This window comes from Colletotrichum higginsianum (assembly GCF_001672515.1).
Source record: "Colletotrichum higginsianum IMI 349063 chromosome 7 map unlocalized unitig_7, whole genome shotgun sequence".
Classification (NCBI taxonomy): Eukaryota; Fungi; Ascomycota; class Sordariomycetes; order Glomerellales; family Glomerellaceae; genus Colletotrichum; species Colletotrichum higginsianum.
Window position 1 is genome coordinate 2,078,535 of NW_017263917.1, and position 25,835 is coordinate 2,104,369.

Genomic DNA, 25,835 nt, shown 5'->3' on the forward strand with positions numbered 1-25,835 from the left:
GGTGCTCAATAAAAAGAACCTATCGTTTCGCATTCATTCGTGATGTTTTGTGGGTATCATGATCTCTCCTCGTTCCTCGCTTCGCCTTCGCCGCCGCTGCCCTCGCCCTCCTTGTTCTGCTCGGGCTCCTTGGCCATGACGTTCTCGAACTGCGACCACAACGCCTCGACAGAGGAGAATTCGTTTCCGACCTGCAGCGTGAAGATCCATTAGCGCGCGTTTCCTGGAGGTTTCGGGTCGAGTGGATTGGGGTTGGTACCGTGATGACGGCCTCGAGCGACCGGTTCAGCTTGTTGATGTTGGCGAGGACATGCTCGAAGCTCTGTTTTTGTTTTGTTTGTTAGCATCCCCGTGTGTGTTTTTGTCGATTGTTCGTTGGGGTAATGGAAAGCATTACCATGGCGATCTCGCCGAGGAGCTCTTCACGCTGCTGCTCAAAGTAGGTCTTTTCCCTCGTCCCGGCCTGGGACTGGGAGCGGGAGAAGGAGCGCTGATGTGACGACATGTTGGGTTGAGGATGAGTGTTGAAAGGGACATTGCGCGCCGTGGGGTAATGCGCGTCTGGGCGATGATGGTATCCGTAGTGGGGTGAGGGATGCACAGTGTTTATTTCGCCAACCTGGGGATTTGTGGACAGTACAACACATCTTAGTTTTGCTTGACCACTAGATATCGCATTTATCCTTCCTTTCTGACCATTCAGCTCAACTGCTTTCGCTTTCTTATAAATGGTATAGAATTGTGAGATAATAAGGTGGCAGATATGTCTGCTTGCTAATGCTTCTGTTTGATCATAAGACAACGGAGGCTGCCCAGCTGACGGTTCCCTGCTTGCAACTGTCAAGTAGGACCCAGGTTCTTCGCATTCACTCAAAATACGCAGTATGTAACTGAATTATGGTGCTGGTGAGCCGCTGGTTGGGTGACTGGGGGAGAAGGTCCGAACTCAACGTGGTTTTCAGTTAAACCAGGCTATCTTCCAGCATGCTAGAGATGTAAAGCATGGGGACGACAAAAGCATTATCTAACTGCATACATCAGGAAACACAGAATTGTTTATCGACTGTAGAGCTGGGGGTTTACAAACTTCTTCTTTCTTTTTTATGTAGATAGCTGCGAGATACTTAGTATAGGTACTTCAGCGGCACACGAACCTTTTGGTTGCCTTGCTGGTTGTGCCTTCCTAGGAAAGAAGCCGCCTCCTCAAACTCGCAACGCTCCTTCCTTAGAATATCATCAGCTACCTGCTTCTTCTCTCACCTTCTAACTAGTTTCACCGCCGCTCCTTCTACAATCTTTATTTAAGCGCGATATTCAGGCCCGGAACCTCAAGTTCTTCAGTCTTCGCCAGCGTACTCATTTCGCATACAGCCTTTTCAAACTGCACCTCTCACACTGAAGGTTGTTACTTACATTCATTCGAGATCTCGCATACTCACCTAATCAGACGCGGCGAAATGCCTCTCCCACTTTTGAACGACACGCAGCCATGCGCAATTGTGAGCCCCGATGCCACCTTCATCATCGGCGGCCAGACTCTCGGCTTCGAGAATCAGCTGCGGACGGAAATCGTCATATACGTGGGAGGTAACCATGAAGCTTACATTGGTGCGATGGTTCGGTTTCCTCGAGCCAGAAATACGGCGGCCTCTTTCTTCAAAAGCAATCTGTCAAAGTCAGAGGACCTCGCCATCACCATCAGATGGCGGTTGAATACTTTCGACATCTCGGGGGGCAGTTTAGACTTCGCCCCTCAAGTCAAGATGCTTCTTCCAGGACAATGTCAACCGGACGAGTTTGGAATTCTCCAGATAAAACTCCGTCCTGGCGAGAGAAATCTCATCAGCGGCATGGGTTTTCCTTTCCAGGGAAAAAACGTGGCCATCGACGGCTACGTCAACTCCGGTTGCAACATACAAGGAGGATGGAACCTTGAAACCATCTTTGGTCAGACAAGCTTCATGATTCTTGTGAAGAACACCATCAGACCCTCGTTGGCCAGCTTCATCGACCTTGCACCGAAGCAAATCACCGCCAAAAGGCTTTACGGAAACGTGTGAGTTATTTATACTTAGTCTTTCTGGTAACCACCGAAACAAGCTGACCTAGTTCAATACCAGACACCACTGGGATATCAGCAGATACAGGGATCAGATGGCGTTTGAGAACCGAGTAGCACATCAAGAACCAGTCAGGTATTCGTTCAACAGTCTCAACGATGCGGCGACTGTTATCACGCAGTCAATCGCGCAAGACAACTGGTGGTATGCCATGGATGTACAAGATGTCAGAAAGGTGAAGCTTCCATTCTTGTTTCTCAAGGATGGCAACAAGCCGTCAGCCGAGACGGACCGCTTCTGGGCCATTACACGCCTAAGCCCAGGATTCGTGCGTTTTCTCCTTCACCCAAGCTCTTGGGAAATCTTCTTCTCACTTTGGATATCTCAGGTGACCCGATTCAAGCGATCTATCGGCAGTTTGACGAACCCTAACACTGAGCTGAGCATCGCATTCAGACTGCCTCCCTCGTCGAGAACTCTAAGAGACGACGGAAAGCCAGACAGGGATGACCTCGGTTGGTCAGCCAAAGTCGTTCCCATCAAAAATGTGTGGTCTGAGGAGTATCGGGGCGATCGACCCTACGAAGACGGCGGCTACTTCGTACTTGAGGTGCATCGTCCCCGAGATCCAACTTCTTCAGCGTACAGTACTCGCAATCATCCAATCCGAGCTTTTCCGCGGATCGCAGAATCAGTCATTGAAACGTTCTGGAGGCTTGAGAAAGAAGCCGAAAGAGAGAATATTTATCTTGATTTCTTTGACGGCCGAGTCCTTTCACGCAGACGAGTCAATGCAACGGCCAACTTGTTTGAGACGAACGGCGTTACGAGAAACGTTCTGCCCTACCACAGCAGCGGCCCTGAGACGGATCATAGCGATAGTTGCAATGCTCTCAAGATAACCCTACAGGAGTTCTTCATCGGCCATGGATATAGTCACCCCATCTTTCACTTACCTCCGGTTGCCAACGGCGATGATAATGATGACGTTGGGCTCATTCGAATGGCGCGGAACGTCTCCCTTGACGGCAACATTTCTTCGGAAGCTGCAGAGCCAACGGTTCAGTTCGATGCTGCCTACGCAAACATGGTGATGTCGGAGCATTCTCCCTCCTTTCGACGATACATCACAACGGTTGCTCTCCGAATCATCGGCGTTCAGGGGACTAGAAGAAAGGCAGCTGAGATGCTCGTCAGCACCACACTGCTTTTCTTGGCGAACCCTGGCACAAACAAGGTGCATGCCTCGGCCTCGTCTCACAATGCGGTACTCGACTTTGCCTTGATGCTTTATGAGAAAGGAACCGAGGTTGTGAAAGCTCTTCAGAAGAAAGCCACGTGCGACATGCCTCGCCACATCCCTCTCGTTGTCCGTGGATACAACATCAAGAAAGAAGTCGGCTCGTTTATTCGCCTGGTGATTAGAGGCGAGATTGAATGGGAGATGTCGACATGGTCCCAGCCTCTGTCTCCATGCGAGTGGCTGTTGAAGCTGGTCGGCTTTGACGAATTGAAGATCGACCCACTGGACAGTCCAAAGCTGTTCGACCTGCGCCAGAGTTTTCGCAACGACAGGAGGTTCGCGGGTCTCCGGGCTTTTGTCACCCAAGACATACCGCTACACAAGGTGAGGGACTTCGTCGTTTCCAGTGGAACTTCACACGCGGCGCCCGATAAGAACCGAAAAGAAAAGAACATGACGGTGCAGCAGGAGAGAGATGAACGGCTGCGAGCCGAACACTGGGCAAGGGAGCTCATCGAATATCTCCTGGTGGACATAGTGGAGAGTGCCGACGTATTGTGCACCACGACTCACATGTCCCGAGATACCTACTACGGTGCCTTCCGGGAATCGGCCAAAGCCGTTGTGCTTACGGACGCCGGATCCATGTCCAAGGCGGAGGCCATCGTGGTATGGGGTCCCTTTTTCAAGCCTTGCGCGATTGGGGGCGACGTAGGCAGGAAGACCCGCACGTTTATCGACCCCAACCATGTGTCAGATGGCAAGTATGCGAACCACTACGGACCGGAATCCCAGGTCTCCGTCCTCAGACACATGATGAGCAGCGGCAATGCCATGTTTGAGGCGAAGTGATTGGAATCAAAGAGGTGATGGCTTGGTGATCCGGGACTGGCGAGCTGCGACACATAGGACCGGGTAAAGGCTTGGGGAACAAGAACAGAATGGGGTGTGTCCTGAGTTTGTGGTAGTTAGTGTCAGATGCGAGCAGAAGAATCACGCTGTTGAAATCTGATATGGATTGTTCTCATCGCAATGCCGTGAAAGCGTGACCGGTCCCGGTTGTGTCTGGTGGCATGTCCAGAGCTTGTGCGATTCGACAGTCATATCCCCTCCAACGCTCTGCACGCAGTACGGGACGCTGGCCACTAGTGTCGGTCGCAATGTTGAACCCGCCGAAAGAAAGGACCAAATTCACGATCCGAAGATACGTCGTGCCCAGTGCACCGGCCCTTAGACCGGTCGGCCAATTATCGGAAGAAAGGGGACCTTCCGAAAGCGCACTGGCCATCTGGATCCGCTCCGGATGGTATCCACAGTGGAAGTTGCGCACAACCGTACTTATATGTCAAACCTTGAATACCTTGCAACAACATCCGATATGGTGTAGTGGCCAACATGATGCCCTCTCATCTCTGTGAGAGGTTAGGCATAGCCCCGAATTCGATTCTCGGTTTCGGAACTTTTGCCGCTTGCGAGCAAGCGGTGTTTTTTTTTTTTTTTTGGAGCTGCGTTGTCTCGCGCCTTTTTTTTTTTGGCCATGCCGACGACGGTTGCAAACTGTATGCATGCACAACAAACATACATACACATATCGTTTTTGACATTTTTTTTTTTTTTTGAAAATTGATAGGGTTAATTAACTAACGTGTCGGCGAGCGCCTGGAAAGCCAATCAAACCGGTGCCGGATACGATCAATGGTCGATGTCTCGCTCCTGTTGTCCTTCGTCATGTTGTCCAGTGATGACGAGTGGCTTCGGGACCAAAGATTGCTCGACACTGTTGTCGCGATGGGAGGGGCGAAGGCGCCTGATGATGCACTTTCAGGCATTGTTGCCATCATGTGCCCAGTGTTGGGCGCGATGCCACCAATGCATCGCGATGCAGTAACTGACCTCCGGTCCAAAACCTCGAAAGATAGCCGACTGTTCTTTCTTCGTTGAACGTGACAAGGCCCTTCCTTCGCCAGCTCCTGTGAGGACGGGGTGCATCACCCAGCCGGCCCGACCGCCCATATCCGACCAAGAATTCTATCACGATCGGCGACAGACGTTTGCAGGCGGCAAGAACATCAAAAAGACCTTGTCTATCCTCCCATCTCATGCTACCTCAGCTACGGCTTTCAGACCATACATCGGGACTACACAACAGCCCCTTTTTGCATCAGTGACCAGAGCTCATTGGAAAGCTCATGGCTTGAATCGGAGCCTCCCAGTCTCCTTGTCACGTCCTGTAGTCTCCGGATATGTTCAAACCTTGACTCAACCGCTCTTGGGTTTGTAGGCGAATCCGTTTCTTGTTGCGAAGCCGTTCCGTGAGGGTTTCGAGGTTGCCCAGGTCAACACGATGCTCGTGGTGCCCGTACATCGTTGACAGTCGTCCTCAGCAACCATGGACTAAGGGGTGGTGCTCGAGAGAGGATTCGACGCGTCAATGTCGATCTCACTGATAGGGTCGAGTTTCTCGGAGGTTGCGCCGTCGAAAGAGGCAGAGAGCAAAATCTTGTTCAAGACCAGGATGACCCAGGGAGTTGGTGTTGACAAAGAGTCGAAACGAAGTGAGTCTTCCCTGGTCCGCCGAATCCTGCGTTAACCGGAATCCCGCAAGGGACACTCTGGAAGCAAACTTTACCGTGCTGACGCAACTCTAGGTAGACAGGAAGAGAAAGGGGGGTAAAGATGAGTCTTGGGGCGAAAAAGTCTGACGGAAAACAATAGTCTGTCGGCCTGTACTTGGCTGGCTACCTGCCAACCTACCTAGAGAAATGGAAGAAAAGGGCGTGGCGGATCGTAGAAGAATGCAAGACGCCCTGTGCTTCCAAGACGCGTCAGTGCAAGATGAATAAGTTCCTTCTTTTCGTGTCATTGGGTGGTGGGATGTATACGATGCATGATGTTGAATTTAAGTTGAGCCCCTGCGCACCTTTCTGCCGCCTATGCTTGTCAGCACAGGGCTCGCGGGGACAGATGCCGTGTTGCCCAGGGTAAGCTGCCACACATACTGAGAGAAGAGAACACTATCCACAGGCTAGCGAGTGAACTGAGTTGGTCATCGCTATTTGGTATCATTCAACGTGGTATTGAAAAAGTTTACATCGAGGTCGTGTACACATTGCGCCAATAAGTCCCACTTTTCATTACCCCTTTCCTGCCGAATCCCTTAGAACAGAGCACCACCCAGACGGATCGCAACAGACTTGTTCTGGGTGTAGTTTGCGAGGGCGGCCTCGCCGAGCTCTCTGCCGATTCCGGACTCCTTGAAACCGCCAAAGGGAACCTGGTACGAGAGCATGTTGTAGCCTAGAGAGATGACATGTTAGACGTGCTTGTACAGAGAGCGGAAGCTATGAAAGCAAAGAGGGGGATGGGGGGGGGGGGGGGGGGGGACTCACAGTTGACCCAGACGGTACCGGCCTTGATGGCGTTGCTCACGCGGATGGCGGTGTTAAGGTTGGTGGTGTGGACGGCGGCGGCGAGGCCGTAGGTGGTGTCGTTTCCGAGCTTGATAACCTCGTCCTCGTCCTTGAACTTGGAGATGGCGCAGACGGGGCCGAAGATCTCCTCCTGCATGATCTTCATGTCGGGGCGGACGTTGCTGAAGATGGTGGGCTGGATGAAGTAGCCCTTGTCGCCGTGCCTCTCGCCGCCCGTCTCGAGGGTGGCGCCCTCCTCCTTGCCGGCCTGGATGTAGCCCATGATGCGGTCGAACTGCAGCTGGCTGACCTGGGGGCCCTGGAAGGTCTCGGGGTGGAAGGGGTCGCCGACCTTGTTCTGCTCGGCGCGCTTCTTGAAGGCGGCGAGGAACTTGTCGTAGATGCCCTCCTGGACGAAGATGCGGGTGCCGGCGCAGCAGCACTGGCCGTGGTTGTAGTAGATGCCGAAGTTGACCCACGAAATGGCCTGCTCAATGTCGGCGTCGTTGAAGACGATGTTGGGGGACTTACCGCCGAGCTCGAGGGTGACCTTCTTGAGGTTGGAGCTGGCGGCGGCCTTCATGATCTGGCGACCGACGAGGGTGGAGCCGGTGAAGGCGATCTTGTCGACGTCCATGTGGGCGGAGAGGGCGGCGCCGGCGACCTTGCCAAAGCCGTTGATGAGGTTGAAGACACCGGGGGGGAAGCCGGCCTCCTTAACGAGGTTGGCGAAGACGAGGGCGGACAGCGGGGTCTGCTCGGCGGTCTTCATGACAATGGTGTTACCGGTGGCCAAGGCCGGGGCGATCTTCCAGGAAAGCATCAGGAGGGGGAAGTTCCAGGGGATGATCTGGGCGCAGACACCGATCTAAGAAGGTTATTAGTTTAGGGGTCCAGGGACTCGCAAGATGATTGGCCTTGGGGTTGGAGGTTGAGGGGGTTCCTCCGGATCTCTTTCTCTCTTTTTCTCAACTTACAGGCTCGGAGCGGGTGTAGTGGAACATGTCGTGGGCGACGTCGATGGTCTTGCCCTCGATCTTGTCGGCCCAGCCGCCGTAGTATCTCAGGCAGCCGACAACGGCGGCAACGTCGCCCTTGGCCATGGAGATGGACTTTCCGTTGTCGAGGGACTCGACGGCGGCGAGAAGGTCGGTGTTCTTCTCGGCCAGTTCGGCGAGCTTGTTCAGGAGTACGCCACGCTGGCTGGGGGCGACCTTCCTCCAGTCACCCTCGAAGGCCTTGCGGGCGGCGGCGACGGCGATGTCGACATCCTTCTCGGTAGCCTCGTGAACCGAGGTGATGACCTCCTCGGTGGAGGGGTTGATGACCTCGAAGGTCTGCTTGTCAACGCCCTCGACCCACTCGTTGTTGATGAAGCTGCGGGAGGGGGAAGGTAATGTCAGCTGTGAGATCTTCCGAGACCGCGGGACAAAAGGGTACGCACAGTCCGGTAGGCTGGGTGTAGGTGCCCGTCACCGGGGTCTTGAGCTCAACGGACAAACCCATTGTGTATTGTGTGTGTGTGTGGTGTGTGGTGTGTGTATGTGGCTAGAACAGACGAAACGGAGCAATGGTATCAAGGTATCACGGAGAAAGAAAAGGCGTCAATGTGAGGGTTGGGTTTGGTGAGTTGAGAGTAAGTAAGAGGGAGAGGGAAAGATGCAACCCGACCAGAGCTGGGCGGGGGATAGCAGACTGTATATAAAGCGGGGGGTCTGGGGGGCAACCCAGAGCTTGGGGGGAAGGAGAGAAGCCCGAAAGTGATACCGTGAAGAGGCAGATAGAATTGTTAGAGGCGAGGGGCAGTGTGGGTTTAGCGCGAGCAGCATCGCGGCGGGGGGGAGGGGGCGGATGGGGGATGGGATGAGAGTCTAGGACAGGGGGGAGGGTGTACGGATGGAGGGCAGGAGGAGAGCCAGAGGGCCAGAGGGCCAAATCAGCATCCGGTGAGCGGACCGGAGCGTCGTCAAACACGGTCACTCAGTGGGCCGCAACTGGGACATGAGCTCTGTCAGTGGCATAAGTGAAGTGGGATGGATGCTGGGAGGGGGCGGTTGTGAGGAGGTTAGTGCTGAGCCGTGGGAGCAGAGCAGCACAGACATGGGGCTAGAGGACCGGGATGATGGAGGGGCGGAGTGACACAGACGCAACAGACACCACCCACACTGTACCTACCTACTGTACCTTATTGTCCCTACCTAAATCGTACCTACTACCTCGGGCCAACCGCCTGTTTCTCTCCCTCGTCGTCGTCACCTCGAGACGAGTCCCATTGGCAGCTCCCCAAGGCGGTGCTCACCAGGTGATGCCTGCTGGACTCGGCTCGAGTTCACCAGAAATACCACCTCCCATGTTACCTACTGTTCGAGAATAGGTGCCTAGCACACAGAGCAGGCAGGAGCTTGAAAAATGTGTGCAAGGGGTACAGTAAGCAAATGCTTAGTGATGATCAGACTGAATGGATGCAATGTGCATTGAGTTTCGCTCTTGTCTCCGTTTGCTGTCTTGTTTTGCCATGGTGACAAAAACGCTTCGCCACAGCGCACGCAGTGTCTCCAGAACCCCCCTCCCCTCCCCCCCTCCAATCCAGGAATCCAGAAACATCCCCCTTCCCCCTCTTCTTACCCCCCTCTCCAGACGGTTCTTAACCCCGCATTTTCTCCATCGCGAGCTTGCCTCTTCCATCGAGGAGCTGACCAATCAGACAGCGGCAAATTGCTGGTTTGTCTGGTGCAGCAGCCACACCCGCTTCAAAGCGGCTCACCATCCCAAACACAACAACCACTGGAAGTCCGAGTTCGAGTCCAACGGCTAGCTAGCTAGTTCTTCCTCCCCCGTCCATTACACAACAAACCCGTTGTGTGACAAATGCGAGCAACAGCCAATTCCGAACCGAGGCCGGAACGTCGCAATGTCGCCCATGCATGCATCTGCCACCCATCACTACATAGTAATCGCTAATGCCAGACCGACCGTGTTTACCCCGGACTCTCCATTACTGTAAGCCATGCCCGTCGCCCCTCGATGGGCTGATCTCGATTCCAGCATTCCCCAGCTACAACATGGATGGGCGGAAGTGCACCGCGCGGGCGCTTGACAAACTGCAGCATTGTCGCATTGTCGAGTCAGAATCATCTAGCTCGTCTCTCCGTCTCTCCCTTCCCCAACAACAACAACAACAACAACAACAACAACAACAACAACCCAACCTTCGCCGGAATCCTCACTCTTTCGGGGCACCAGAAAGAAAGCTTTGCGTAATAGTTAGCGCATTAGCCCCAGAGTTGGCCCCCTCGACGACACCGGCACGTCTGCGTCTCGTGGTCCCCGACCCACACTACCTAACCGTACAACCTAGAGTGTGTTGTGGCGTGCACATCGTTCTTGGCACCACCGGCTTAACTCCTACGTCTCCAGGGTCTCGACGTCCGGCGTTAAGCAAGAGACAGAAAAATAAAAATCGAAACGATGGAGTTGAGACTACAGATACGGTGCTTTATGCCACGAGCTCGATGTTGGACCTCTTCGTAGGTCGCGCTCTTCGGGGTGTCTTTGCTACTGGTTCGCCCGACTTTGTGTCTCGGGCCAAAGCCCAGCGAGCTTTTTCAATAGCCCCCTCTGCTCGAGATCCCCCGCACCGAAAACCCAAAAGGGTGCACGAGGGGCGTGTTGATTGGCTTTCGGGGGATGTCAGTATATCAAACTGCAAACGCCGCCCCCCGTCATTTTTCAACCCCCCCCCCCCTGCCTCGTCGTCCTTGTCCCCGACATCATTCGACAGCAACGAACCCTCTTGGCCGAAGCTGCGGGTGGGGGAGGGGGGGACCGGCTTGGTGGAGGAAACTTCGGTCTGATGGCAGTTTCACGGCGACACGGAGCTCACAGCTCACAGCTCACACACAAACACACACACACTTTCTCGGTCTCTCTCTCTTCCCCAGTTGCTGCTCAGCTCTTAGCCTTCGGCCGGGGATGACAAACCGACCCCCGACGCAAATAGAACAGGTCCGACTTTGAAACTCTGCTCGACTGTATCGTGTCGGTCCATCACGGTCTCGACCGGGCTGGGGGGGATCACCATCGAGTTTCTATTTGGCGATGCTAACCGCCTCCAGCCCTGCACGCCGCCCGCGCTCGCCCCCGACCGGTTCCGACATTTGTTACTTCACTAGCAATGTGTACTGCCCCACCCCACCACCTTCAACGGGCTGGTGCGCGGAATCCGACTGGATCTGCGTCCGAACATGCCGGGGAGCACAAGAGCCGGGACGCCATCGACAGTTCATCGATGCGGATCCGCACACTTGTCTTGTGCCGTTACTACCTAGTTTGATGGCCATTTCTCGGCGTTAAGGCGGCCAAGGGCGGCGTGTTCAGTAATGCAGTTACTGCTTCTGGTTACCACGACGCCGTTGTGGCCCAATGGGGAGGTCGCGATCAGGGGGACGGGGAGGGAGCGCAATCGGTCACTTTTGACGAGGGCATTCTACTTACCGTTTGTCCACTTTCGCTCCGGCCTGGACGCCATACCCGGCCATCCACGGATCCCCGCAATCTGCGGCTTGTTGGAACAGAGTCCTTGCTTGAATACGTGCCGTCCATGTGACCTGTGTCGGCTTCGAATCAAGGAGTGCATAAGATGATAAGTCCTTTGACCCCTTTACATTGCTCGAGAATATGGGTAAGTCGAACCATGGCGTGTAAGCCGCAGGCAGCGGGCTGCACTGCGGCCGTCTAGGGAACCGTTCGCCCGGAGCCCCAGGATGCCGTGTCTCCGGCTGTGCCAGGCCGCTCGCCGACTCGACTTCGACTCGACATTCTGTTAGGCATCCGTGTGGTGACGGGCCATTTTGAGAGAGACCGCAGAGCTAGACACCAAACAAAGCGAGCCAAGGGTACCTACGTAGACGCACTTACAAGCCGAGCGCCATACAATGACCAGACTGCTGTGTAAGGGGTCGTCTCCTGAACCCTCGGCGAATCGGATGGTGGAGATCCGACAGCTTTGCACGCCCCCCTGCTGACGAAGAAGCTTGTCACCTCCAGGCATAATGACCCAGCTTCTTGAGCCTTTCCTTCTTGAGGGTTCGTGCATTGCGTGATAGGCCGCCGGCGTCATAGCCATTCGATCTCCCGGGCATCCTTGTTGGGCAACGCGAAGATTGACGTGCCTGGAGAATATTGGACTCGACTCTTAACTAGAAACAAAAACCTTGAGCCCATCCTCGTCAATACTATGCTATCGCTACTCCTTCTCGCCGCAATCAACATCGTACAACAGTGTTGTCAAGGGAAGCAGGTGCTGAAGCTTCGGCGGTCCAAAAACGCGGCAAAGAATGAGACATGTGCATGCCATCCGCTACAGCGGCCCTTCGGCCTCTGCTTCCGTCAGATTTCAGCCTGAACAGCGTGGACTATCAGCAACAGACTTCAAGAGGGCTACCTACGTAGATGACCAGAAATGACGGCCGGAGGTTTGCACTAAGAACGGCGCTCTCGACTTGTACATTCTTATAAGCCCTCACAGTGGCCGGCTGGCAAGTCCAAGCGTCGTCGTCTGCGGGGTTGTTCAACTATTTCCCCGGCCAGTATACAATTTCCTTTGACACAAGTGAATGTGCTCGGTTGGCGCAACCATGAATGGACGCTCACGACAGGGTTGCTGGCCGTTGGGAAAGCCTTTCGATGTACCTTGTAAATTGGACCAGCAGCTGGAAGAGTTATCGATACTGGGTGCCAAAATGCCCGCTAGCGATGACCATAATGCCAATAAGGCGGCCGAATAGGTGGCCAGCCGCAGCACTGCCAAGAAGAAGGATCAAAAGGGTTTAAGGCGAGGACGGCAAATCCAGCTCGACAGATATCAAGGCCAGCGGCTCGGCTGTGAGGGAGTCTGGCAACACGGCGGCCAAAACATCTCCAGACATGACTACGTCCATGAAGACATCGTCATTTGGCTCTCCCTCTCCTGCTGACGAACTTCACACCTAAGGGGGGGGAACTATCACGAGAGCCGAAGTGCGAGGATCTTGAGAGCAGCGACACCTCAGCCTCTCCAGCAAGCGTCAGTCACCTCGAGTTGCCTTCTGCCACCTTCAATCGCGTCACACATCGATGTGGCCTCTGGCGGTCTCGACTGGCAGAATGAAGAACCGGCCAGTGACATCTCATTTTGATTCCCCCGGCCGTTTACCTCCCAAGACCACCGACTAGGATCTGCCAAGTCCCCAGAGTTCTATGATGAATCCGGGGAATGACGTCACTCCGGGCGACAGTGACATCCGATGGATCTCGGATGGAGCTTTGAACTGCCGCGTTTTCTAAATCTGATAATGGGCATCCCACTAGTAAAGAAATCTTTGGGACATCAAGGTGGTCATGCCTTATCGAGCGATAAGAAAAAGGAACATCGTTGTCGATGGCTGTCCTCAGGCAGAAAATGCCTTTCTTGTCGTGAAAAAACCGCGCCCCCAAGGATGGAAGGAAGTATAATCACGGAAAAACCGAGGGGGGTTGGGATGGCAATCTGCATCAGCTCCTAGGCGACCTCTGCGGCGGCTAAGCTCAGAGGGGTGGGCAGGACGACCCCAGGGGAAAGTGAGGGAGGAAAAAAAAAATTGATGCGATAAAGTGGCAGAAGCGGGGACAGACGCATTGACCATGTTGCATTGGGATGAAACTGGCCAATGACAGGCCATTCTTTACTGGAAAGCGGCGGTGAATTTTTTGCAGAAGTCGCTCCTTCCTGTGTATCGGGAGTGACATCTTCTTTGGGGCAGATTATAAGGGCATCGGCGCTCGGATTTTCTTTCCAAAAAGTTTTTCCGCCTCAGTCCAAGAAACGGCAAAGATCACGGTACCCCCCCGCCATTGAGCTGCACGCCGACCAGTCTGACCCGAAACCGCTGTCGACGTGCTTCTCGATGCTCATGGAGGGCATTGAAGCTATTGCAGAGTCGGCCCAGGCCGCAAAGGCCGAGGCGCACTCCCCGACAGGTACGGCCTTGGCTTCCCAGCCATCCCACCTCGTGAAAGGATCTTCACACGCCGCCCTCGAGTGTCGGAGATCATGACGGGCGGAGGACGCCTCCGGAAGCGTCGCAAAGCATGCTGACTTTCCCTAGAAGGCGTAGAAGGACCGGAGATGAAGCAGGAGTCGCCCACCGCCGTGGCCGACCTTGGCGAAACCCCCCAATTCCCACTGAAGCGACCCCGCGATCCGAGCCCAGACGACCCCGATGCCGAGTCCAAGAGATTAAAGGTCGACGAGGAGGCCCCGTCACTCGACCTCGGCTTCGATATGGACGCCATGATCCAGGGCGTCATGATGGACATCAGTAACGAGATGGGTAAGGTCGACGGCCTAGACGCCGTCACGGACGTGGACATGACGGCGGAGGCTTTGGCCTCCGTGTCGCAAGACTCCAGCCACTCCGCCGAGCCGCACGCCGTTGTTCTCTCGGAGCCGCTGGCCTTGATGAGGCGCATAACCACCTCATGTTTGTCAAACTTTGTACGTGGCGGTCTCGTCAATGCCGGAGGCGCCGCTAACCGTCTCCCCTTCTTCAGGCTATGCAGCTTCTCGTCATCATGTCGCAACATGTCTACGACGACGTGTACCGCCAGTTGCAAGACAAGGACACGGACATTTACAAGTCCTACAGCACGCTCAAGACGCTGTTTTGCAAAACACGATCCATGTACTCGACGACCGACCTTATCCTAGACCCCGCCGTCCTCGATCTGACGGCCCCAGACAACCTGACCGATATTCAAGTCGCCAACCTCGCAAGTTTCTGCTGCGAACTCTTCACGTTTGACGGCAACCACGAGCTGGCCTCGCAGCAGCTTCTGGCGCTCAGAGACCACTTTTTCTCCATCTTTCTGTCCGGTGGCGAGAGCATCTCGCACGAGATCTCGGAGTTGTTTGTCGCAGTCAAGACACAATTGGTCATCGAGTCTGTGACAACAGCAGACCAGTCAGCGCCGGTTGACCAGCTGATTGCCGAGGCCTTCTTCTCGGACCTGGAGGACAAGCTGCGTGCGAGACACGATGGGACTGAACTTACGCCGGAGGAGAGAGCACTGGTCACGACCGTGGAGGAGCGCAAATCGGGCCTGATTGCTTATGCTTCAGGCCTTCCAGATACCGGTACGGTGCTAACAAATGCTCGTGTTTCGGGGCAACAGCTGACATTCTGGGTACAGTGCTATTGAAGATTGGCTACCCGGAGGAAGATCTCTTTCGCCTGTTGAACGCGCACCTTCGACAAAAGCTGCAGTCCTTTTCTGGACTCGCGTCAAGGCACGGCATCGACCTACCACCAATCATGACGAACGGGGACTTGGACTCTTCGATGCCTCCCGATCTGGACGACCTGGGTATATCATCCCTACTGGAGGCCACGGATGGCCTGGTTGCGCAGTATCTTCCGAGCGATCCTGTCGAGAGCCTGCCCTCGGAACAGCCGCCAGTCCCGACCACCGAGACCAGCTTGCCCCCTGCAGAGCCCGCCACGACCGCCGCCCCCGAATCGACACCTTCCGCCGCGCCAGCTACGAACGGTACCACGAACGAAACCCAAGATACAAACGACATTCTCGCTCTCGTCGCCCAGAGCACGCAGGAATATGTTCGCACTACTCTCAACAACCTCTCGCCGGCGCCGTATCAACCGACCGTGCCGACGCCGACGGGAGCTGCCCCAGTCACACAGACGACATATCTGTCACACCTACAGCAGACTCAGCAGCAGTCTCCATACTACGGATACCCTCCGCCAGTCGAGCAACCGCCGCCGCCTGCGTCACATGACAGCAACGAGAAGTTGCCGCCCAGCCAAAGTTTGCCCAGTGCCGTATTGTACGACCGAGCTCGCCAAGCAGCATTGAGCAAGACCAACAACCAACAGAGACGGGAGGGTACTACTTCAACAAGACGACCTTGGACGCAAGAGGAAGAGAAGGCGCTGATGACTGGGCTGGATATGGTGCAGGGACCGCATTGGAGCCAGATCTTGTCGCTGTTTGGCGCCGAAGGCACGCTTTCCAACATACTCAAGGACCGGACGCAAGTGCAACTGAAAGACAAGGCGCGGAACCTGAAACTGTTCTTCCTGAAGACGAACTCGGAGATGCCTTATTACCTGCAGGCTGTGACTGGCGAACTCAAGACGCGAGCGCCGACGCAAGCAGCTCGTAAGGAAGCTGAAGAGCGAGCACGCATGAACTCGGAGGAGGAGCAGGCTCGTGTACAGGGAATCATGACTCTTGCTGGCGGTCTCCAACACCCGCAGCAGAGCCGCCCGAGTGTGGTGCCGCCGACGGCACCCAGCACGCCCTTGCAGTCCGCCGCCCAGATGTCGCACCACATGGCGGCCCACGCCACGACGCCGACGCACGCTGCTGCGCCGGGACCGCCGGCGACACCGGTCGCGGCGACGCCCACCCACGCCCGGGTTCCGCATGCCTCTTCGCCGTACGCCGCAACGGCTGCTCAGCTATCCCAGACCCCACACCACGCCCTCTCACAAGCACAATCCCAGCCGCAGACGCCGACGCACTCTCACATCCACCAGCATCACTCACACCCGGGAACGCCACAACCGCAACAGCATCAGCACCAGAATCAGCATCAGCATCAGCATCAACACCAACATCAGCAGCCACCCCAGCAACCCCAGCCCGAGCATGTACAGCCGCAGGTCTCCCAGGCTGCCGAGCCTGCGCCGCAGTACTCGACCGACTCGTCTGCGCCGGTGTACAGTCAAGAGAACGAAGATCTGAAGGAGGCGGCGCTTATGCAGAGTTTGCGCGAGCTCGAGGCATACAGCGGCGGCAGTACCAGCTTGTCATAGAATGACAGTCGCCTCTACGCTTCATACATTCACCAACCAGCCATCACGCACGACTACCAGCGCATGCTTGGTAACTCCACCACAGGGGCCCATCACCCGGAGCAGGACGACTGGGAAGTGCCCCCCATCCCGCATGGTCTCTAGGCGTTCGAGCCATGACACAGTCGACTCTGCAAAGGGGCTGCTACCTTGTGGATGCGGAACAACCTCGATCGAACGAAGATTTTTACGCAGGATGTTGATATTCTGCATAATGTGGCATGATTGAATAGACGGTGTTCGAGATTGTCGAATCAAGCGGAACGATGAGAGCATCCTCAAAGATGCGACACCTTTCTAAAGACACAGTATGCTTTCCCGGGGGGGGGGACATTATCACTATATATTGGAAGGCATGTTTTATCGTGTGGGGGGACAATGGCGTGAGGAGAAAATAAAGAAGAAGAAAACCAAGGACAGAAACTGGAGCAACAAGAAAAAAAAAGGGAGAAGGGGAAGGGGCGGCACCAAAAAGCGATTTTTTGTTTGCTCATGATACCACGAATGACAGAGTCCGGGAGGGGGCGGGAGGAGAGGAATAAGGCGATTACGGCGATAATCCCGCCTTCTTTGTTTTTTTGGCGCGAAGGGAACAGAGAACAGAAGACCACCCCAGTACTGCATAGCGACATGGGATGAATTGAGAGCAGGATTTACTGCAATGCCATGTCGGATTCTGTGCCACACTCTTTCTTGGTGACTTTTGTTGAGTTGAGTACTACTAATCTGGTTTGATACCGACCGTCCCTGTCCGTCTGACTTTCGAAGTTTACGTAGAAAAGGTATGATACATACAGGTAGACACGCGAGAGCAACTCCATCCCCCCCATTGGAACCATCGTCGATCTGCCACACGCCCTGTCCTGCGTCACTAGACAATCCCCCGCCTACTGACAATTCCATCATCCGCTAACGCCAGCCACCGGTTGCCAGATACTTCTTGCTATCCTCGCGGACTTTGGCCGGTACAATGGGCAACCCCAGGAAGCTGTTGACCTTCAAGCCCTGGCCCTGACGGGGTACGCTGACGCCCCTGAATTCCACCCACAGGATCTTGGCGTTGCGGCGATCGCCGGCGGCGTCGACCACGGGGTCCCCGTTCTTGAAGACGATGCCCATTACCACGTTCTTGTTCCTGTGCTTCCGGAACCAGAGGCGCGTGGCGACGGCGAGATGATCGGCGGTGTGAAGGCCCGGCTGCGAGGGGCCGCGGACGCCGCCGAGCTCCTTGGTGAGCTCCGGGTCGAGGAGGTTGCGCAGGGCGTGGGTGGCGGGGCGGGGGTCGCCTGGAAATTGGTGCGCGATGCTCTCCTGCAGAGCGCTGATGCCGTTCTTCCCCTCGATCGCGGGTAGGTCGTCAAAGTCGTTGCCGTCAGGGTCCCCCTCGCTGTCAGGGTCCTCGTTGTCCGCATCTTCAAAGTTGACAGTGTCCGCTTCGGAGGTGGGAGACGAGATGTGCGCGGCAGGGGCGGGCGGGTCAGGGAAGCCCTCCCACTCGCTCTCGGAGTCGGGGTCCGTGATGGGAACTGCATTGGTAGGGCTATCAATCTGCTCCTTCTTGATATCGGGGTCGACATCGGAGGCTGTTGGGGGCAGCAGACCGGCCTGCTCGGTGCACTTCTTGCTACTTTGCAACTGCCGTTTGTTCCGTTTCTATGGCATGTCAGATAGGTGCAGAGGAAGTGGAAGGGCCATGAGGATGAATGATTCTGACCTTGGCGGCCTTGCGCTCCTTTCGGCGAGCGGCTTTCTCCTTGCAGGGAGACTCTTGAGTGCCGGAAGCGGTCTGCATTGTGTTGAGGTCGGCTGCTGGTAGGTGGAAGATTGATGACGACGGGGGAAAAGCTTGCGAGATATGCTGATTTTCGAAGAAGCAAAAGGTTCGTGATGGGTGATGGGTGAAACGGCCTTGTGCAAGAACGGTTTACAAGGAGCAAGTGTGTGAATAGTGAGGCACTCGGACTTGGTGGTGCGAGGATGGAGATGGAGGTTGAGGAGAGTGTGGAGAAGAGGAAAGAGGCCTATTCCTGGATAGAGAAGAAGGCATTCGGGCTTTGTCCCCGACTGACGTGGAAGGAACGAGAACACAGACAAGGAATGAAGACATTTGAGAGTGGAAGGCACGAATAGATGCGGGACATGTGTAGAAAGAGCAGGCTGAACGTGGACGGGGATAGACCAAGACTATCTTCTCCAAGTTGGAGATCTTTTCGTCGTCGGTTCCTGTCGAGCGCACTTCATTTCGGGCGAGGTATCACGTACAACAAATGTAATACAGAGCTTTCCATATTATTCTTCCCGTTGCTACAATGAGTCTGGCTCTAGGTGTACGGTGATCACTATCCTCTGCAGTCGTTGTTGGGGCTCTCCTCGACGCGGTGACGGCCACAATTCCAGATGTCTAAGTTGGTCAAGCTCCATCGCCCATCCGCTGTCGCCAGTAAAACGTGTGCAGCTGGTCCAGCTGGGTCGAGAGGACTGTCGTGATAAACTCTCGGGGATTGCCATTGCAGGCACCGTCAATCATTCGGAGATAGTCCTTGCGGTCGAGGTCTTGCATGACAACTGGCAAGTAGCCTTGGCGCACCATGTAGTCGTGCATGATCATTCGACTGACCCGGCCGTTACCATCTGGGAAGGGATGAATATGGACGAAATACGCGGTCATGTGGCATGCGAGGATAAGCGGGTGGGCTTCCTTGCTGCGATGCTGCGAATCGCGCCAGCTGAAGAATCGATTGACACAGGCCGGAACTTCCGCAGGATACGGAAAGATTCGAAGTGGATTGCTTCTGACTGCAATGGGCAGTTTGCGGTATCCTCCAAGAGGAACGCTTCCACCCCAGGCCATGGCGTAGATAGCCTCGGATTCAGTACCTTTGATGGTCATTGCCGCGAGTTGTCTCATCTCGGCTTCGTTGATTCCAGATGTTCCAGGTTGAGCAGCGGCTGTTTCGGCAATCCATTGAGAGGCAACGATGTGGTTTTTCAGCTCGTTCACGACGGATCCGTCTGCATCAGGGTGGAGCTGCGGAAGGACAAGCTGGGTGAGATTTTCAGCAGCGAAGGAAGCAATATCGACGTGGGCGAAGAGCTTCTTGTTGAGGAGGTCGAAGATTGCGATGGTGTCTCCGATCTTCAGAGGGTTGTTTTCGATCGACACAGACTGATGCGCATACTCGGCCACTAAGGTTCTTGCAAGTTCGGAAACCCGGGGCTTCATAAGCTCCCTGAGTTTGTCGATCTCGACCAGCATATCTTCATGCTCCTGGGTTGATCGTTAGCAACACGAGAGCATAGTCATGGCCAAAAAGTGCTGGGGAATTGGCGACAATCCACCCACCTGCTGAAGAGTCTTGTAGCCCATGCGTTGGCTGTCATAGGGCTGGAAATGATCTTCCCAGACCTTGCCAGATCTGGCAAGCTCATCATACTCCGGAGAACCCTTGTCGAGCTTGGAAAAAGGCTCGTAGACTTTGCGGAGAAGGGCAAGTCGAGCCTCTTTGGAATCTGCCGAGAACAGGCGTTTGCCGCAGGTACCGTAGGCTAGCTGTTTAATAGGGGAAAACGATGTGCGGCCGTGCAGCCCAGATGCTCTTTTGAAAACGCTCAGCATCTTGAGCTCGATGATCGCCTATCCGGTTGGGTTTGGCGATTCGACTTTGGCCCGCAGACGCAGCTTGGAGAGAGCAGGGATGGATGGATTTTAGTTAGTTCCACCCAAACGGGACTAAACTGGGTGGGTAGAAAGTGGCCAGGCTCCGTTTTGGTGTACAGGTAGGCAGTAAGTGAGTGGAGTGTGTGTAAGCGAGCGCATAAGCGAGACCGCGCATAAGCGAGATCACACTGCGTCACGTGAATGGTAGGAGAGCTAGTCGTGACAAACTAGGCGGCACCTGTGGGTAGGTGTGGTACTGAAATACGTGGCCAAGGCGGTCCCTCTTGAGGTTGCACAGGTACACAATAATATGTAGAAAAAAACAGTAGGAAACTTAGAATAAGTGCTATACCCAGCACCGAAGATAAAGAGAAAGGCACCCAGAAGGTATTTCTCAAGTAATGGAAACCTATGCGGACTCTCCCATGCTCTGGATCATATCAACCGTACCGTTCGCAACGCCCACAAACCCGTCCGGCCGCCTCGTCTCCCCCTCGACCCTGTCCTCGGGCCTGCCGTAACCGCCGCCGCCGGGCGACATGATGACGATGCGGTCGCCCGCCTCCATCCTCGCCGTGTTCTTGCCGCCGAGGTTGACGACCCGGCCGCCCTTCTTGACCCACACGTTGCGGCCCCGCTCGCCGTCCGCGCCGCCGGCCATGCCGTATGGCGCGAACGCCCGCCTCTCGCTGAGGATGCTGACCTTGATCGGGATGCCGAACTCGATGTCCCTAACGATGCCGTCGCCGCCGTTGTGCGCCCCCTTCCCGCCGCTGCCCTGCCGCAGGCAGAACCGCCGGAGGACGACGGGGTACCGCCGCTCGAGGGACTCCGGGTCCGTGATGCGCGTGTTGGTCATGTTGGTGTGCACGCCGCTGACGCCGTCCCACGTCGGCCCGGCGCCGGCGCCGCCGCAGATGGTCTCGTAGTAGCCGAACCCGGATTCCGGGTCGTCGGTGCCGAAGGTCAGGTTGTTCATGCACCCCTGGCTGGCGGCGGCGGCGCCAAAGGCCCGGAAGATGACGTCGACGACGCGCTGCGACGTCAGCACGTTGCCCGCGCACACGGCGGCGTGCTCCGTCGGCCGCAGCAGCGACGCCTCGGGCACGCGCACGTCGATGGGCCGGATGGCCCCCTGGTTGAGCGGGATCTCGGCGTCCACCATGCACCGCAGCGCGAAGATGATGGACGAGTTGCAGATGGCGATGGGCGCGTTCCAGTTGCCGTACGCCTCGGGGCCCGTGCCGTCAAAGTCGAACACGGCGCCGCCCGTCGCCGGGTCGATCGTCACCTTGAGCTGGATCGGCGTGCCGTCGTCCATGTAGTCGATGGCCGAGAGCGGCTCGCCCGCCGTGCGCTTGTGGATCGTCTTGAGCATGTCGCGGACCGCGCGCTCGGCGGCGCCCTGGATCTCTTCCACTGTTGGTGATGTAAGTCATAGTACTACAGGCAATTTGGGCATTTCTGTTTTGCTTTGGGCGGACCCGGAGTGGTGGACGTACTGTAAAACTGGACGACGTCGAGACCGTAGTCCTCGATCAGACCGTGGATGAGCTGGCTCCCGCGATGGTTGGCCGCCGCCTGCGCCTTGATGTCCGAGATGTTGTCCCGCAGACATCTCGTGCCGGAGCAGCCCGGGAACTTTGAGGGCGCCATCAGGAGATCCGTCAGCTCCTTTTCCTTGAAGACGCCCCCCTCGATGACCTTGAAGGCCTTGATGATGGCGCCCTCCTCCCAGAGCTCCTTGGAGTTGGGCGGCATGGAGCCGGGGAGAATGCCGCCGACCTGAAGAGGAATTAGTATTAGCCTTTGACTAGGGCCTTGCTAGGATGAGGCACAAAACTCACATCAGCGTGGTGACCTCTCGAAGCGGTCCAGAAGATGATCTTCTTGCCCTCGGCATCGAAGACCGGGGTGATGACGGTGAGGTCAGGAAGATGGGTGCCGCCGCAGACTACACCTCCGTTAGCGAACTCATCTACCCGAGATATCGGATTCGGATGCACTCACCAGGCGCGTTGGACAGGATGACGTCGCCGGGCTTGAGGTCGTCGCCCCAGTGGTCGATCTGCCACTTGACGGCAAACGCCATGCTTCCGATCTGTTCCCAAGTCAGCTCTCCTCGATTCATATAATACATCGAACAACTCATAAGAAAAGGCAAAAAGCTCCACGAAGGCTCAAGACTCACCATCGCGGGGACATGCGGCGCGTTCGCCACCAGCCCGCCCTCGGGTGAGAAGACGGTGCACGAGAAGTCGAGGCGCTCCTTGATGTTGGTGCTCACGCTCGTCTTCTGCAGCGCGCGGCCGGCCTGCTCGGCGACGCCCATGAAGCGGTGCCCGAAGATGGACAGCTGGATCGGGTCGATGGTGGTCGTCGAGATGGTCTCCTTGGTGCCGACGGCGACGTCGACGACGACCGTCTCCGAGAGCACCGTCGCCGCCGCGTCGGGGATCACGACGATGGTCTGCTTGTCGTCCATGATGAGCGCCGGGCCGGCGATCCTCGTGTGCGGTGCCAGGGTGGCGAGGCCGTACACGGGCGTCTCGGACCAGCCGAGGCCCTTGAAGTAGACCTGCTTCGCGGTCTTGGCCGGCGGCGCCGCGGCGGCCTCGGCGGAGGCGAGCTCTTTGGGCCAAGGGGTCGGGAGCTGCACCGTCGTCTTGCCGATGGCGCGCACGCGGTAGTCGTCGATGATGACGTCGCGGCCGACGGGCAGGAAGCCGAACTGCTTCTGGTGCGCGTCCTTGAAGGCGGCGAGGTACCCGCCATCCTGCGCCGCCGACTCCTGGATCATGAGCGGCGTGTCGCTGCCCTGGAAGCGCATGTTGAGGTAGCGCTCCGAGACGATGCGCTCCCGGGGGATGCGCTGCATCAGCAGCACGTCGCCGGCTTTCGCCACGAGCTTGTCGAGCTCGGCCGCGAAGACGGCGAGGTTGGCCTCGGTGTAGGTCAGCGCGCAGGGGCTGCGCTCCTCGCTGACGACGTCGGCGAGGGCCATGCCGTAGGCGGAGAGGACGGAGGAGTACTTGTGCACGAGGACGCGCGAGATGCCCAGCGTCTTTGCGATGTCGCAGGCGTGCTGGCCGCCGGCGCCGCCGAAGGACGCGAGGTTGTGCAGGCCGGCGTCGTAGCCCTTGGCCTCGGTGAGGGTGCGGATGGGACGGCACATGGACTCGTTGGCGACGTCGAGGAAGCTGAGATGGTGTGTTAGTTACAGGGGCTATCGCAGGATGGGGTATCCTCTAGGGAGACGCCGCTTACCCTGCCGCAACCTCCTCCACGCTGAGGCTCGTGTTCTCATCCTTGTTGATGCTCGCCGTGAGCTCCTCAAACAGCCGTCTGCTGGCGTCGACGTCCAGGGGCAGGTCCTCGTTGGGACCGAAGATCTTGGGGAAGAACTCGGGGCGCACGCGGCCGAGGACGACGTTGGCGTCGGTGACGGTCAGGGGGCCTCCCTTTCTGTAGCAAGCCGGACCGGGATGGGCCGAGGCGCTCTCAGGACCGACCTTGAACATGCCGCTCTGCCAGCTCAGGATACTGCCACCGCCGGCGGCGACGGTGTTGATGTCCAGCTGGGGGGTCTGGACCATGACGCCGGCTGTTGTCGTCTCAAAGACCTGCTCGAGCTCGCCGGCATATCTAAGACATGGCAGTCAGTATCAACGCCGGGGGACCATCGTCATACAGGTTTTATTAACGCACCTCGAGACGTCGGTGCTCGTGCCGCCCATGTCAAACCCGATCACGGGGGTCTTCTCCGCCTCGTCATAGCACGTCCTCGCGTAGCCCACGACGCCGCCGGCGGGACCCGAGAGGATGGCCCTCAAGCCGGACAGGCCCGAGAACTCGACGAGGCCGCCGTCGCTCTGCATGAACTCGCAGCGGCAGCCGCTGGTGGCGAGGTCCGCGAAGCCGGACTCGAAGCCGGCGATGTAGCGCTTGATCTCCGGCGTGAGGTACGCGTCCGCCGTGGACGAGTTGCCGCGCGGCACGATCTTGACGACGGGCGAGAGCTCCGCGCTAGGCGAGATGTGGGTGAAGCCGATTTCGGCGGCGAGCTCCGCGACGGCCGCCTCATGGTCGCGGAAGGTGTAGCTGTGCATGAGGCAGACGGCGATGGAGCGGTAGCCTTCGTCGTAGGCTTCTTGGAGTGCCTTTCTTGAGGCGTCCAGGTCTGGTTTGTGCGTCTGTGGTTAGTCTTGTCGCTCACGCAGAATGACGAGGAGAGGGGATTTACTTACCCAGGGGCTCCAGCACCCTGACGACTTCGCCGGTGACACCCGTCACCAGGGCGGAATCTGAGGAGGCGTCGATGACTTCGGGTTTGTTGTTTTCTGACCATGCCTCCAACGTCACTCGCTCTGGGATCTCAATGACTTTGGAGTACAGCACATCGGGCTTGCGGATGGCGAGGTCGAAGAGCTTCGGCCTGGACTGGTTTCCGATGTGAAGGAGGTCCTAGAAACACGCGTGTAAGCTTACGAGTCGTCGTAGCCTTCACGAAGGATTCAGACCTACCTTGAGACCCTTGGTGACGGCAAAGACTGTCCGTTCTCCTTTCCTCTCGAGGAGAGCGTTTGTGGCGACTGTGGTTCCCATCTTGATGGACTCTGTCATAAACGGTCAGCACGAGCCGTACCCCTTTCGCAACCAGAGATTCGGTGCTCAACTCACCAACTCCTCTCAGTGAGATCTTCTTTCCCTTGGGGTACTCCTTCCCCGTCGCCTTCTCCAACACTCTTCGGATCGCTTCGACGGGTGCATCGGGGTAGTTGCTGGGGTCGACGGAGAGCAGCTTGACGAGGATGTCATCTTGGCCGGGGACGGATGCCACGCACTGGAACGTCAGCGTGGAGATGCCAAGTTGGGGGAATAGCTCGATACTCACGTCTGTGAACGTGCCACCGCGGTCGATGGATATTCTGATACCCTCGACAGGACCGGGAAGGGAACCCATGACGGCAAGGATCTTGCAGCGAGATTGACGTATCTAGTGAGTGGGCGTATGAGATGATGAGTTTTAGGGCCCTCGGCGTAGGGATCTCAGAGATGTTGAACGCGATTCAAAGTGAATTGTATCGAACCGAAAAAGAGCCAGACTGAAGCTGGAATCGCAATCATTATACAGCTTTCTTCAAGTCGCGTGCATGAACCTGGAGAAGCCCAAAGCGGCAATCATCCGAAACTTCCCCCCCCCCCATAGATCATCTTCGGAGCTCCTGAGGTACCGATAGACCGCAATGATGCTCCACTACCTGGCCAGCTCGATAGAGGGGGTGGAGGCGGAGTGAGGAGAGCTCATGTTGGGTTGGGTTGCAGCATTCGAGCAACCGATAAGCAATGCGATGATGGAGGGACACCTTCCCCTCAGCGTTCCCGTCCCCGCGGAGAGAGAGATTGCTGCTGGTGTTGGTGGTGGTGGTGGTGGTGGCGGCGGGGTCCCCGGTCTTATCAGTCTCGGGAGGGGCGGCCGAAGGTGGAGCTCCGCTCGGTGGACGGTGCCGGCATCATCCCGGCATCCTCTGTTATGCTGAGAGATGAAGACTATCAGTCCGTCACTGT

General features: G+C 56.6%; 7 protein-coding genes across 7 annotated transcripts; 2 read left to right on the forward strand and 5 right to left on the reverse strand.

Annotated features, from left to right (window-relative positions):
* Positions 1-56: 56 nt before the first annotated feature.
* On the reverse strand, positions 57-505 carry CH63R_10325 (DASH complex subunit Dad1; the record flags this gene model as incomplete). The annotated part of the gene is made up of 3 exons (XM_018305299.1): positions 57-191; positions 260-322; positions 398-505. The coding sequence occupies 3 exons, from the start codon at positions 503-505 to the stop codon at positions 57-59; spliced, it is 306 nt and encodes a 101-aa protein (XP_018154723.1).
* Positions 506-1,457: 952 nt separating this feature from the next.
* Positions 1,458-4,155, forward strand: CH63R_10326 (DNA helicase; the record flags this gene model as incomplete). The annotated part of the gene is made up of 2 exons (XM_018305300.1): positions 1,458-2,056; positions 2,121-4,155. The coding sequence occupies 2 exons, from the start codon at positions 1,458-1,460 to the stop codon at positions 4,153-4,155; spliced, it is 2,634 nt and encodes an 877-aa protein (XP_018154724.1).
* Positions 4,156-6,460: 2,305 nt separating this feature from the next.
* CH63R_10327 (aldehyde dehydrogenase) lies at positions 6,461-8,219 on the reverse strand (the record flags this gene model as incomplete). Its single annotated transcript, XM_018305301.1, has 4 exons — positions 6,461-6,600; positions 6,693-7,581; positions 7,691-8,090; positions 8,158-8,219. The coding sequence occupies 4 exons, from the start codon at positions 8,217-8,219 to the stop codon at positions 6,461-6,463; spliced, it is 1,491 nt and encodes a 496-aa protein (XP_018154725.1).
* Positions 8,220-13,636: 5,417 nt separating this feature from the next.
* CH63R_10328 (Myb-like DNA-binding domain-containing protein) lies at positions 13,637-16,570 on the forward strand (the record flags this gene model as incomplete). The annotated part of the gene is made up of 4 exons (XM_018305302.1): positions 13,637-13,709; positions 13,838-14,226; positions 14,283-14,865; positions 14,922-16,570. The coding sequence occupies 4 exons, from the start codon at positions 13,637-13,639 to the stop codon at positions 16,568-16,570; spliced, it is 2,694 nt and encodes an 897-aa protein (XP_018154726.1).
* A 948-nt stretch (positions 16,571-17,518) lies between these two features.
* On the reverse strand, positions 17,519-18,401 carry CH63R_10329 (uncharacterized protein; the record flags this gene model as incomplete). Its single annotated transcript, XM_018305303.1, has 2 exons — positions 17,519-18,262; positions 18,324-18,401. 2 exons carry the CDS (start codon positions 18,399-18,401, stop codon positions 17,519-17,521), a joined length of 822 nt encoding a protein of 273 aa, XP_018154727.1.
* A 618-nt stretch (positions 18,402-19,019) lies between these two features.
* Positions 19,020-20,225, reverse strand: CH63R_10330 (Fic/DOC family protein; the record flags this gene model as incomplete). The annotated part of the gene is made up of 2 exons (XM_018305304.1): positions 19,020-19,877; positions 19,953-20,225. The coding sequence occupies 2 exons, from the start codon at positions 20,223-20,225 to the stop codon at positions 19,020-19,022; spliced, it is 1,131 nt and encodes a 376-aa protein (XP_018154728.1).
* Positions 20,226-20,676: 451 nt separating this feature from the next.
* Positions 20,677-25,230, reverse strand: CH63R_10331 (Hydantoinase B/oxoprolinase; the record flags this gene model as incomplete). The annotated part of the gene is made up of 10 exons (XM_018305305.1): positions 20,677-21,686; positions 21,770-22,052; positions 22,115-22,221; positions 22,278-22,368; positions 22,459-23,467; positions 23,535-23,912; positions 23,976-24,447; positions 24,515-24,731; positions 24,792-24,883; positions 24,948-25,230. 10 exons carry the CDS (start codon positions 25,228-25,230, stop codon positions 20,677-20,679), a joined length of 3,942 nt encoding a protein of 1,313 aa, XP_018154729.1.
* Between the last annotated feature and the right edge of the window lie 605 nt (positions 25,231-25,835).